A 13,688-nucleotide genomic window follows, 5' to 3' on the forward strand; every position below is an offset into this window, starting at 1 on the left:
GTTTGGTGTTGTCTTGATATTAATCTGCTCATACCCTGGGCCTAGGATATTACTTCTATGGAAATAATGACATATATAAAGGGTATATATTAGCTCAAAAATGGAGGAAAGCTAAGAATAACATTTTAAAGCCTTCTAAATACATTCTCTCACTGCTACCACTGTTGTCTTCTCCCTCGTCTGCCCCCATCCTAAGTGCCCATACATAAATCAACCTTCAGTCACCTCTCAAAGTTTCTTACATTTTTTAAAAAAAATGTTGTTATTATTTGTTGTTAGGAATGTTTCCCTTTTCATTGTGTAATTTCTCCGGAATTGATTTTGGGATTTATCATCTTCATGGCAATAAATAATCCTTCCATCATTTTATATCTGACATCTTCACCTTTTGTTCACAGGGAGGAATAAAATTTTTTTTCACCTCTAATTTGGAAGTTAAGTAAATAACAAAATGAAGCCAGTAAAGCATCTGTTGTCCTCTAGTAATAAACTGGCAAGTGTTTCAGAATTAAGTTACAAAAAAGGATTACTTAATTCACCATTATCACCTAAACCAAAGGAGAAACAAAGTTCAAAATTACTACGTGATAAACTTGAACCAATGGTCTTAAGATCTCCACCAACAGGAGAATCCGTTGTGAGGTATGCTTTGCCCATTCCATCAAGTAAGACGAAGGAGTTAATAGCAGAAGATGAACTGCTCAGGAAAATTACCAAACATCTGAAGACGGTAAGTCACTTGTTGGTCTTTATGTTGAGGGTCCCCATGACCATCCACAGGTTTAGTGATTTCCTAGATCGACTTGCTGGACTCAGCATATAGTCATATTGATGACTAAGATTTATTACAGTGAAAGGATACAAAGCAAAATCACCAAAGGGTAAAGGCACGTGGGTGAAGTCTAGAGGAAACCAGGTACAAGCTCCCAAGATTCCTCTCCTTTTAAAGTCACAGAGGACATGCTTAATTCCTCCAACAACAAATTGTGACAATACATATGAAATGTCTATAAGAGAAGTTCATTGAAGACTCAGTGCCCAGGGTTTTATTGGGGCTTGATTACCTAGATACTCTCTGCCTGTCATGTATCAAAATTCCAGGCTCCCTGCAGAAAAGCAGGTGTTAGCATAAATTATTTTTTGTATAAACAGCATAGGGACAGTGAGCCACTAATCAGTTAGTGAATGGTGGGAACCCTCCTGAAATCCAAGTTCTGATATGCACACAGACCTTTCTAAGGATAGGCTGTTTGAAGTCTCAAAGCTGCTATGTCAACTCTTCTCTGCACTTTAGAAACTTTAGCTCTTAGTGTTGGAAAATAAATCTTCGTTTCTCTGGGTGTCTTTTTGCACAATGATGCAGACTGAATTGTAAATGTACCAAATACCAAGTGAGAACAATGAGGGATAGCACAAACATAAAAAGAATATAGTTTGTCAGACTTTCAAAATACAAGTTTGTTTAAAGTTTGAGGGGTCAGTTCAGAGAATTTCCTTTAAAAATGTACTGCTTTCTGGTTTGCATCTTTCTATTTTCCCTACTCTCCTCAAAGAAGAAAGTTGAGTCAGGTAAATTTTGAGGAATACTTTGGTGGTAAGTAGGGTTGATGCTTCAGTTATGCATAGACAGACCTTCTCCCCTTTAAATACCCGTCAACACAAAAATGGAAGAGTCATAGGGCCTCCTTGCTAGGAAGTAGGGTCAAAGACTGTTGCTCATCATTTCTTCATGATGAAATGAGATGGGGTATGAGATGGAAAATTTATGTTTAGAGCACTCGCAAAAATAAATCTTACTGCCAAAAAGGTCCTGACATGGTTGATTTAATATCTTTTTACATTTAATATAATAATTTTAAACTACAAAAGTACTTAATTTGCTTTTTCTCATAGGTTGTTTCTACTCTGGAAGAAACCTATGGAATTTGTAATGAAAATGTGGAAAAACCAGTTGTGAAGTCCGAACATGAAGAATTATCTTTATCTGTAAGTATATGTAACCCTAACGTAGAGACATTAACACTAAAAAGGGCTAAGATTTTCTTTTGTAGTCCACGTATGTTTACAGAATGAATTCTTATCCATTAAAATGATCCTCTTAGGAAACTTGAAAATAGTGTACTGATTTTTCCATCCTCTGCCAACCACACTTATCTTAAAGTTTAATTAAGGCATACACACACACACACACACACATATTTACACATACATATACAGGGTGTGGCAAAAGTAGGCTTACAGTTGCTCATATGGAAAATAATACAATAATTAATAAATTATAATACAAGAATAAACTCTGTGTTTCAAGTACTCACAACTGTAAACCTGCTTTTGCCTTAACCTTTTTTTTTGCAACCTTGCTCAATGTACTTTTTCATTCTAGGAGTTTTTCTATAGATTCCTTGAAATTTTCTACATAGACAATTATGTCACCTTCAAATAGAGGCAATTTTACTTTTTCCTATCCAATATGAATGCTTTGCATTTCTCTTGACTTATTGCTCTGGCTCCCAGTATTATATTTAATAATAGTGATGACAACAAATATCCTTGACTCATTCTGACTGCTACTTCCAGACAAAGGTGAAAGTTTAGTTCTCCGTTTGTCTCCACCAACACCACTCTGGTGGGGGAATTGGAGTGCCATCTACTACTTCCAGCTAGGTGGTGGAGATTCACTCTCTAGCTCTGCTGACACCACCATAGTGGGGAATGAGGAAGGCCAACTTTCACTTCCACATTATTTTGCAGTCCTATTCACACATATGAGGTAGTGGTGCAACATTTTCTTGGAGTTTGGCTCCAGTAGGATAGGTATTGTCAAAAAGGTTTTGTGTTACGGTAGAGATGCCTTTTCACAGTCCTTTGGCTTTTCTTAGGGCTATTTTTTATTGTTGACAGTATTACAGATGTCCCCCATTATCCACCCCTTTGACCCTTCCCCCCAGCCCCCACCCCACCCCAGGCCTTCACCACATTATTGTCTGTGTCCATGGGCTATACATATATGCATATATATTCTTTGGTAAGTTTCTTGCAGTCCTTCCCACCACCCTACCCTCTGAGATCTGTCAGTCTCTTCCATGTATCCATGCCTCTGGTCCTATTTTGTTCATCAGTTTTATTTTGTTCGTTAGATTCCTCATTTAAGTGAGATCATATGGTATTTGTCTTTCTCTGACTGGCTTGTTTTGCTTAGCACAATAATCTCCAGGTCCATTTATGCTGTTGCAAAAGGTAAGAGATCCTTCTTTTTTTACAGCTGCATGGTATTCCACTATATAAACGTAGCACAGCTTTTTTATCCACTCATCTACCAATGGGCACTTGGTATGCTTCCAACTCTTAGCTATTGTAAATAACGCTGCAGTAAACATAGGGGTGCATATATCCTTTCAAATTAGTGTTTCAGGTTTCTTGGGATGTATTCTCAAAAGTCACATTGCTGGATCAAACAGCTGTTCCATTTTTAATTTTTCGAGGGAACTCCATACTGTTTTCCACAGTGGATGCACCAGTCTGCATTCCTACCAGGAGTGTACCAGGGCTCCTTGTCCTCCACATCCTCACCAGCATTTGATGTTTGTTGATTTATTAATGGTAGCCATTCTGGCAGGTGTGCCATTAAAACTACCTCATTGTAGTTTTAATTTGCATCTCTTTGATAATTAGTAATGTTGAGCATTTTTTCATGTCTATTTGCCATCTGTATGTCCTATTTGGAGAAGAATCTATTCAGGTCCTTTGTCTAATTGGATTGTTTGTCTTCCTGTTCTTGAGTTGTATAAGTTCTTTATATATTTTGGAAATTAACCCTTTATTGGATGTATCATTGGCGAATATGTTCTCCCATACAGTGGATTCTGTTTTCCTTATGTTGTGGTTTCTTTTGCTGCCCAGAATTTTTTTATTTTGATGTAGTCTCATTGATTTATTTTTTCCTTTGTTTCCCTTGCCCTAGGAGATATATCGGTGAAAATATTGTGATGTCTGAGATTTTATTACCTATGTTTTCTTCTAGAATTTTATGTTTTTGCTACTAATATTTAAGTCCTTTATCCATTTTGAGTTTATTCTTGTGTATGGTATATGCTGGTGGTCTAGTTTCATTTTTTTTGCATGTACCTGTCCAATTTTCTCAACACCACTTATTGAAGAGACTGTATTTACTTCATTGTATGCTCTTGCCTCCTCTGTCAATTATTAATTGACCATAATGGCGTGGGTTGATTTCTGTGGTCTGTATTCTGTTCCATTGATCTATACGCCTGTTCTTGCGCCAATACCAAGACTTTTAATTTTATTTTATATCAATGGCTTTGTAGTATAGTTTGATATTCAGTACTGTGATCCCTCCCACTTTGTTCTTCTTTCTCAAGATTGCTGAGGCTATTCAAGGTCTCTTTTGGTTCTATATAAATTGTCCAAAGCTGGCCACTTGTGCTGGTCCTAGGCCTACCAGGAGACCCTCTTGTGCAAGCCAATGTCAGTCATTGTCCTTGCCTGGCCCTTGACAACCTGACTGAAGCACAGCAGGACAATGCCCCAAGTAGTCCAGTTGGTGAGGCCTGTGAAGCTCAGAAGCTCTGTTTCAGGTCTCGCACCTTCTATTTCCCTGCTCTGAGCTGCAATCCCTTCCTTCACCAACCCCGTGCTCTGGGGTGGTATCCAGAACTTGGCCATGGTGGTGCTTCTAACCTGTAGGAAAGGAGGAGGCACTTCTTCTCCTTCCCAGGGCAGCACTGTCTGAACTCACTGAGGGTCTCAGTTCTGGTCCCCCTTACTGCAGCTGAATGGCCCAGCACAGGCCTGATGCCTCCTGGACAGAAGCTCTCCTAGGAGACACAGTTGCAGTACCTGAGCTTTGTCTGGCTCCCTGGCACCACCTTGCCACCACACCAAGTAGAAGGGGATAAGGAAAAGGCCCCACGTGGCACTCCTGTGTTTCTGCCCAGCCAGTCCCTCTGTCCATGCTCTGACAGGGCTAAATGTCTGAGACCCCGTTGTCACCAGACTGAGCAGTACAGGCACAGATTTTCAGTCGAACACCGCCCCCCTTTGCCTCGGATCACAGCAGGATGGAGGTGGGGGGAGAGGCACCACACATGCTCTAGAGGTGAGCAAGACCTATCTTTTTTCCCAAGCTTCACAGTCCAGCCCCCATTCAGCTCTCTGCCCAAAGTTTTTCCAGAGAACAGAAGGGCCCTCAAAGTCACTGCTGGGTGTACCAATCGGACCCCTCCACTGGCCTATACCTCTGCTGTGTGACCTCTCCGGCAGACACAGATTGGAGCGAAATTCCCAGGCTGGTGTTCTAACAAAGAAATCAGTCTTTTCCTGGGATGGTGCGTTGTGAGTCTCCCAGGTGGACCGGGTCCCCAGTGATTCCCACCACCCAATGCTATGCAGGCTCCCATTCCCTTCTCTGTTGCTCTGGACTGGGGATCCCTGTGTGGGGCTGGGACCCCACGCTCTCAGGGATGGGGGCCCTGCTGCCACGATATTCCTCTGGCTTCCCAGCGGTGCATCTGTGCAAGTTGGCTCACCCTCTCTGCCTCTCCTCTTGTCTTTCCTCCATGTTCCCTGCTCTCAATATTTCAGATCAGCTACACTTCAACTAGTTTTTCAAGCCCTTGCTGCAGTTTAGCCACAGGTCTGGTCCAGTGCTTGGAGTAAGCAGAAGGAGCTTTTAGCTACTCTGCAGCCATCTTGGAATTATCTCTTAGGACATTTTTATTGTTCTTTTTATTCTCCTTAAGACTCTTTTTGATTTTTATTTTAAATATATATATATATATTTAATATATCTTTATTGATTTCAGAGAGAGGAAAGGAGAGGGAGAGAGAGATAGAAACATCAATGATGAGAGAGTCATTGATCGAGCCCACAGCCCGGGCATGTGCCCCGACAGGGAATCGAACCCCCATTGCCTGGATCCTAGGTCGATGCTCAACTGCTGAGCCACGCCCTGCAGGGCAAAAAAATATTTTTTTATTGATTTCAGAGGGAGGAAAGGAGAGGGAGAGAGAGAAACATTAATGATGAGAGAGTCGTTGATCCGATGCCTCCTGCACGCCCCCTACTGGGGATCGAGCCTACAACCCGGGCATTTGCCCTGACTGGGAATCGAACTGTGACCTTCTGGTTCATAGGTCGATGCTCAACCACTGAGCCACGCTGGTCAGGCTGTTTTGTTTTTTTATCTAGCCTGACAATTTGTCTTTTAATCAGTGTGTACAGTTCAATTACATTTAATTGATACAATTAAAGATCATGTAATTAATGTTTTATAGCAAAATGTTAATGACATAATCAGAAGCAAGTTTACTATCCTGCTCTCTGCATTTTTTTGGTCCCATATGTTTTTTTGTTCCTTTACTCTTTCTTTTGTTTTATTTTGAGTTATTTTCATATATATATACATATATATATATATATGTATAATACATATATATATTATACATATATATATATGTATAATACATATATATATATTTGCATTTCATTTTATTTCCTTTTTGGGTTTTTTAGCTACGTCTTTTTTGTGCTTGCTCTAGGGATTCCATATGTATCTTAAACATCACAATCTCTCTTGAATGAGTAGTATACAACTTCATTTCTAATGTGAAAACTATATAGCAGTATAATTCTATTTACTTATGTTTTTGTGCTACTTTAATATTGTTTTCCCCTTTTTAATGACTGCATAAAGATTTTCTCTTTATCTTTGTGTTTCAGCAGTTTGATAAGATACACCTAGGTGAGGTCTTCAGTATATTTATTCTGTTGGAGTCCATTGAGCTTTGAGTTGATGTTTTCATCAGATTTGCAAAATTTTATTCATTGTTTCTTCAGATATTTTACTGCCTCCCTTCACCCTTTTTAGGACACTCCAATTACACATATATTAGCTTGATACCATGTAAGAAGTTGCACTATTTACTTCAATTTTTTCTCTTTCTGTGCTTCAGTTTAGACAACATACATTACCTTATCTTTAAGTTCACCAGTCTCTTCTGTGGTGTCTGATCAGTTGTTAAGCTCTATCCAATGAAATTTTTATTTCAAATATTTTAATTTTCACCTTTAGGATTATCTTTTGGTTCCTTTCTATGTTTTTGTTTTTGTTTTTTAAAAAATATACCTCCTGTTGTCCATCTTTTCTCCTAGCCTATCTTTTCTTGCAAATTGTTCCATCTTATTAATAATAGAGTTTCAAAAATTTCCTATCTGCTAATTCCAATATCTGGGTCATTAGTGTGTTTGCTTCTACTGACTGTTTTTCTTTTGATTATGGATCATATTTTCCTAATTATTCATATGTTTTGTAGTTTTTTTTATTGGACCCCAAGCATTTAGAAGAACATTGGATATTGTGGTACAATCTTTTGTTTTCTAGAGAATGATTGCCCTTTTCATTTTGGCATTTAGGTTGAAAGCCTAATCATTGTCATTTCTCTAAGAGTTAAATTGAACAGGAACTAATCTATATGTTTAATTAGGTTGAGTTCTTGTTTGAATTTTCTAATCTACAATTTCTCCTATTGCTCCTTCCCCTGAGGAGCCAATTTCTTTGATCTTGGCAGTATTTTAGCTGACAGAAGCTTGGACTTTAAGTTTAAATAGTTTTGGTTCACATTTTGGTTCAGTCCCAGCAGAGTTTCAAAATGCGGTTACCACAAGAACATGCAGGATGAAATTTCTCTATTTTTTAGCTCCTCCTTTTTTATAGTTGGGTAATTATCACCACAATGAAAGTATAAACATTTTGATTACTTCCAGAATCTCCCTTATTTCCTTTTGCAGTTAATTTTCTCCTGCTCTGGCTCCAGACAACAACTGATCTATTACTATAGTTTTGCCTTTCCTAGGATTTCACATAAATAAAATCAAACAGTATGTAGCCTTATTATTTTTTTTGTTAATCCTCATCTAAGGATATTTTTCCCATTGCTTTTCAGAGAGAGTGGAAGGGAGGGAGGAAGGTTGGGGGGGGGTAGAGAGAGAGAGAAAGAGGTGGGGGGGAAGAGGAGGTGGGGGAGAGAAACATCAATGTGAGAGAGACACATCGACTAGTTGCCTCCCACATATGCCCCTATCAGAGGCGGGGAGCAAACCCATAACCCAGGTATGTGCCCTTGGCCAGGAATCGATCCCATGACCCCTCGGTACTGGGGCCGATGTTCTAACCACTGAGCCACATCAGCCAGGGCTGTAGCCTTCCCACTCCTGATGTTTCTGAGATTAGTCCATTTTGATCTAGGGGTTAGTAGTTTGTTCATTTTATAGTGAAAAGTATTCCATTGCATGGCTATACCACAATTGGCTTATTCTTTTACCAGTTGATAAACATTTGGGTTGTTGGATCCAGTAGCTATTTTGGCTATTATAAATTAAGCTTTTGTGAACATTTGTGCACAAGTTTTTGTGAGGACACAAGTGCTTATTAATCTTGGATAATTACTTAGGGGTGGGATTGGTGGGTTATATTTTAAGTATATGTTTAACTTCATGAGCAATTGCCAAGCTGTTTCCCAACATGGAAATACCATTTTGTTTTTGTATCAGCTTTGTGTGAAAGTTCTAGTGGACCCATATTCTTACCAAAATTGGTACTGCCAGTCTTTTTAACTTTGAGGATTCCTAATGGATATATAGTCCTAATTTTTTGCCACTACTGCCTATATTTTTCATTCAGTCTAATATTCTGACTCCAAATTTTTTTGATTCCATTAGGAACTATAATCCATTAATCCTACTGCCTTTTATTTTTATTTATTATTATTTTTAATCCTCACCTGAGGATATTTTTTTATTGCTTCTCAGAGAGAGTGGAAGGGAGAGGGAGAGAAGAGAAAGAGAAACATTGAGGTGAGAGAGACACATCGATTGGTTGCTTCCTGCTCATGCCCCGACTGGGGTGGAGCCTGCAGCTGAGGTATGTGCCCTTGGCTGGAATCAAACCTGGGACCCTTTAATCTGCAGGCTGACACTTTAATCACTGAGCTAAACTGGCCAGCGCCCTACTGCGTTTTACTGTTCCAAGTTCTCCTTGTGTCCTTACTTACCTAGATTAAATTCCATGACCCATTATTATTATTGCTTCCTTGCATATGTACTGTCCTTAACTCTCTTGCCCTATTCTGCTTTATTGATCTTATTTTATTAAACTACAACTCTGATCAAATTGATCTCCGTCTTCTCTATATTTGTGACACCTGAATGTGGGTGGAAGAAAATTCCCAAGTATGCTAATGGTCTCACTTTATAGTATTGATTAGTTCATTCATCTTCACATTCTCCTGAATGACTATTGTAGTTTTCCCTCCTATTTCATATTTAAATGTAGGTCCTTACCATTGCAAAAAAATATGTGAGCCTATGAGTATTTTTAAAATATAATGTCGAGGAAACATATTCCTCAGGGAGAACATTATGTGAGGATCTTAACTCTATACCAGCATTAGAGATTTGTTTATTAGGGGTTAAGTCTATGATTTACAAATCACTGCTCTTCTAGAAGAGATTCAGTCACTTTAATCAGTGATTATTTTTTTCCTCAAGGTTTTCTTTTAAGCGAGGGTGAAAGACTACTGCTCCTGGCAAATATATTTTATAATCAGAAGTCATAATTAGCATTCATATTTAACACAAAAATATTTATAAAGGTATGCACATAGTAGTTACCTTTTTTGGCCACCCATAATGTTTTAGGAGTGGAAGGCTGGGGGTGCTTGATTTTCTGCAACTATGTAGAGGAGAATGAGAGGAGAGACATAACTGGGTGTATGTCACTAATAAGCCACTCCCCAGAATGTACTTCTACATTTTCTGGGAGAATTTGCTAGCATAGCATTTGGAGCCTGGGTTGTTTCTTGTCTAATAAGCTTTAATGAACATAAATTATATACACAAAATTATTTTCAAAACTAGTTCAATATACTAAAATATAGATGAATATGCATATAGATTCTAAAATAAAAGCAACTTTCTGTTTGTTATTCTTTTCAAAGGTTGGGGATGATCTAAATTCATTCTTGGTATGTTGTTCGCAATTTGCAACTCAGTTAGAAGGAGCAGTTAAAGAGGAACATCATGTATGTATTCTGTGTAAACTGCCAAGCATAAAATATTGCTTACTATTTTAATAATCTTAATATTAATCAACAATATAAACAAAACAACAAAATTAATAGTATATACTTAAATCACTATTATTAACAATAATTTAGTAATAAAATATTTAATGTTATATTGGTTATTTGACTTGATTGTGGTTATCCAGTCAGCATTATTAGTCTAGATACAATGCCTTAATTAGTTATAAAGAGCACTAGAAAGCATTATTTATTTTTCTTTATTCTTAATATAAGCATTTAGATCGGTGAGTTTTCCTTTGAGTAAAGCATTAATTGGGTCATTAATATTTATATTTTATTGTGCTTTTTTATAAGTAAGTTAATATTATAAAAGTAATATAATTAATAAAAATTAAAAATATGAAGACATGCAAAAAGAAGAAAATAAAAGATACCATAATTCTATTTCCCCAAGATAACCAACTATTAGAAACATATACCTGTTTACCTTCTTGTTTTTCCATAGTTATATATCTATTATTCTTTAAAAATGAAATTATATTTTATGTACTATTTGGCAATACACTTTATTTTTTGTTTTGAAAAATGACATGTATTGTGTTTTATCTGATTATAAAAGTATTCTTGTGGAACATTTGAAAAAGTGAAAAAAGTACATAGAAAAATAAATTACATGTGATCTCACTCTAATATACAAGCATCATTAATATTTTAGAATATATTTTTTAGTGTTTGGCTGTGTATACACATCTACACATATGTGTAAATGTATATATGCATTTATATGTACACTTATAAATACATTTTCCCAATAGTTATTGTGGTAAAATACACATAACATAAACCTGTCTTACGCATTTTTAAAGTTGCAGTTCAGTGGTAATAAGTACATTTATATTGTGCAGCCATCACTCCCATCCATCAGAACTCTTTTCATCTTGCAGAACTGAATCTCCACGCCCATTAAATAATCACTAACCCCCTATGACCTCCTCCTCCTCCTGGCCCCTGGTAACCACCATTCTATAATCTGTTACTATGAGTTTGGCTTCTTTTCTTTCTTCTTTTTGTTTTTAATTTTAGGTTTCACATATAAGTGAGATCCTGCAATATTTGTCTTTCTGTTTCTAGCTTATTTCACTTAACATGTCTTCCATATTTTTTCATGTTGTCACCAATGGCAAGATTTAATTTTTTTATGGCCGAGTAATATTCCATTGTATATATGTACCACCTCTTCTTTATTCATTCATCCATCTTTGGACACTTAGGTTGTTTCCATATCTTGGCTATTGTGAATAATGCTGCAGTGACCATGAGAGTGCAGATAGATACCTCTTTGAAATACTGATTATGTTTCTTTTGGATATATACCCAAAGTGGGATTGCTAGAATGTAGTTATTCTATTTCAGAATTTTTGAGGAACCTTCATACTATTTTCCATAGTGGCTGTACCAATTTACCAACAGTGTGCAAAGGTTTCCTCTCTCTATATTCTCGCCAATATGTTTCTCTCTCTCTCTTTGATAATAGTCATTTTGACTGGTGTGAGGTGATATCTTATTGTGGTTTTGATTTGCATTTCCCCGATGATTAGTGATGTTGAACACCTTTTCATGAACCTGTTGGCCATCTGTACGTCTTTTTTGGAAAAATATTTAGTTGTCTGGTTATTTGCCCACTTTTAAATTGGGACATTTGTTGTTTTTGTTATGGAATTGTGAAAATTTCTTATATGTTTTGGATCTTAATCCCTTATATATACGGTTTGCAAATGTTTTCTTCCAATCAATAGACTGCCTTTTCATTTAGTTTGTTTCCTGTACTATAACTTTTTAGTTTGATGTAGTCTCACTTGCTTATTTTTGCTTTTGTTATGCCTGGGCTTTTGGTGTCATTTCTAAGAATTCATTGCCAAAATCAGTGTCGTAAATCTTTTCCCTTATGTTTTCTTCCAGGAGTATAAAAGGTTTAGATCTTACATTTAGGTCATGGATCCATTCTGAGTTAAATTTTGTACATATTGTAAGGGAACTTTATTCTTTTGCATGTGGGTATCCAATTTTCCTAGTACTTTTTGATGAAGAGGTTGTTCTTTGCTCAATGTGGTGTTTATACCCTTGTCAAAAATCATTTTGCTATATATGCAAGGGTTTATTTTTGAGCTCTCAATTCTACTTCATTGGTCTATTTATCTTTTTATGGTACCAAATTACTTTATTTGAAGAGGCGGTACAAATGAAAGAACATAAGTGGATGATTTGGTACAAGTTGTAGAAAAGGTAAAGGTAACTCCAACATGCACGTACTGCTTTGGTGATCAGGGAAGTCACCCCTGTTGTTATGGGAGGGCAGCCTAAGGCTTAGCTGTCTTCATTGTCTCCCAAGGTGTGCTTGTCAAAGAGATACTCTGCCATACCTGTTTCAGGGCCCCCAAGCTGTGCAAGTTGGTTACATGGTCACTCAATTCTTTGGTGGATTTCACCTGCTCATCCAGGTCATGAGTCTCAATGAAGTCATACAAATGAGAGTCATTTTTGTTAGTGGCCAAAAATCGAATCCCAATCGCCTGGGTCCTAGGTCGACGCTCAACTGCTGAGCCATGCCTGGCTGGGCACAACACTGTCTTAATTACTGTTGCTATAGTATATTTTTCAAGATTGTTTTGGCTATTCAGGATCTCTTGAGATTCCATATGAATTTTAGTATGTTTTTATATTTCTGCAAAAAATATGATTGGGATTTTGATGGGGATTACATTGAATTTGTAGATCACTGGATAATGTGGACATTTAAAAAATATTGTCTTCCAGTTTTGAGCATGGGACGTCTTTCCATTTATTTGTATCTTTTTTGGTTTTTAAGCAATATTTTATGGTTTTCTGTGCACAGATCTTTTATCTCCTTGATTAAATTTATTCCTAAATATTTTAAATTTTCTTCTGATGATATAGTAAACAGAACTGTTTTCTTTCTTCTTTTTTTATTTTTTATTTTTATTTATTTATTTTTTAAAAATATATCTTTATTGATTTCAGAGAGAGGAAAGGAGAGGGAGACAGACAGAAACGTCAATGATGAGAGAGTCATTGATTGTCTGCAGCCCACAACCCGGGCATGTTCCCTGACCGGGAATCGAACCCCGATCGACTGGATCCTAGGTCGATGCTCAACCGCTGAGCCATGCCCGGCTGGGCTTTCTTTCTTTTTTTAACATGAGAAAGTTTATTTAGAATGTCACAGAGGTAGAAGTGAGTCATAGAAGAAATGGGCTCAGGAAGCAAGTTAAGCAAAAGAAGAGCCCTTGGAGCTCGGGGGAGAGAGAGAGAAAGAGGGGAGAAGGGAGAGGGAGAAAATGAGCTTTGAGAGATAAAAGAGGGAAGAGAGGTTGGGATCTGCTCTGGGGAGAGGGAGAGAGAGAGAATGCCCTGGGGAAAGAAGGGAGTGGGAAAAGGCACAGGACGTGCTCCATAGAGAGAGCCACCAAGGGATTGTTTCCTTTTCTTTTTTAATTGTTGACACTATTACAGATAGTATCCTTACGCCCATCCACCACCCCCTTTACCCACCTCCACCCAGCCCCAGC

The 13,688-nt window shown here is 37.4% G+C and overlaps 1 protein-coding gene across 1 annotated transcript in view; it reads left to right on the plus strand.

The window, feature by feature from the left end:
* Window positions 1-336: 336 nt before the first annotated feature.
* Window positions 337-13,688, plus strand: part of CCDC7 (coiled-coil domain containing 7) — a 127,856-nt gene continuing 114,504 nt past the window's right edge. The window contains exons 1-3 of the mRNA XM_016196308.2: window positions 337-730; window positions 1,894-1,986; window positions 10,015-10,098. Of these exons, the coding sequence (XP_016051794.2) occupies window positions 452-730; window positions 1,894-1,986; window positions 10,015-10,098 (456 nt within the window). The 5' untranslated portion in view covers window positions 337-451. The remainder of the gene's footprint in view (window positions 731-1,893; window positions 1,987-10,014; window positions 10,099-13,688) is intronic.

Source organism: Miniopterus natalensis, chromosome 1 (assembly GCF_054644295.1).
Source record: "Miniopterus natalensis isolate mMinNat1 chromosome 1, mMinNat1.hap1, whole genome shotgun sequence".
NCBI classification, from domain to species: domain Eukaryota; kingdom Metazoa; phylum Chordata; class Mammalia; order Chiroptera; family Miniopteridae; genus Miniopterus; species Miniopterus natalensis.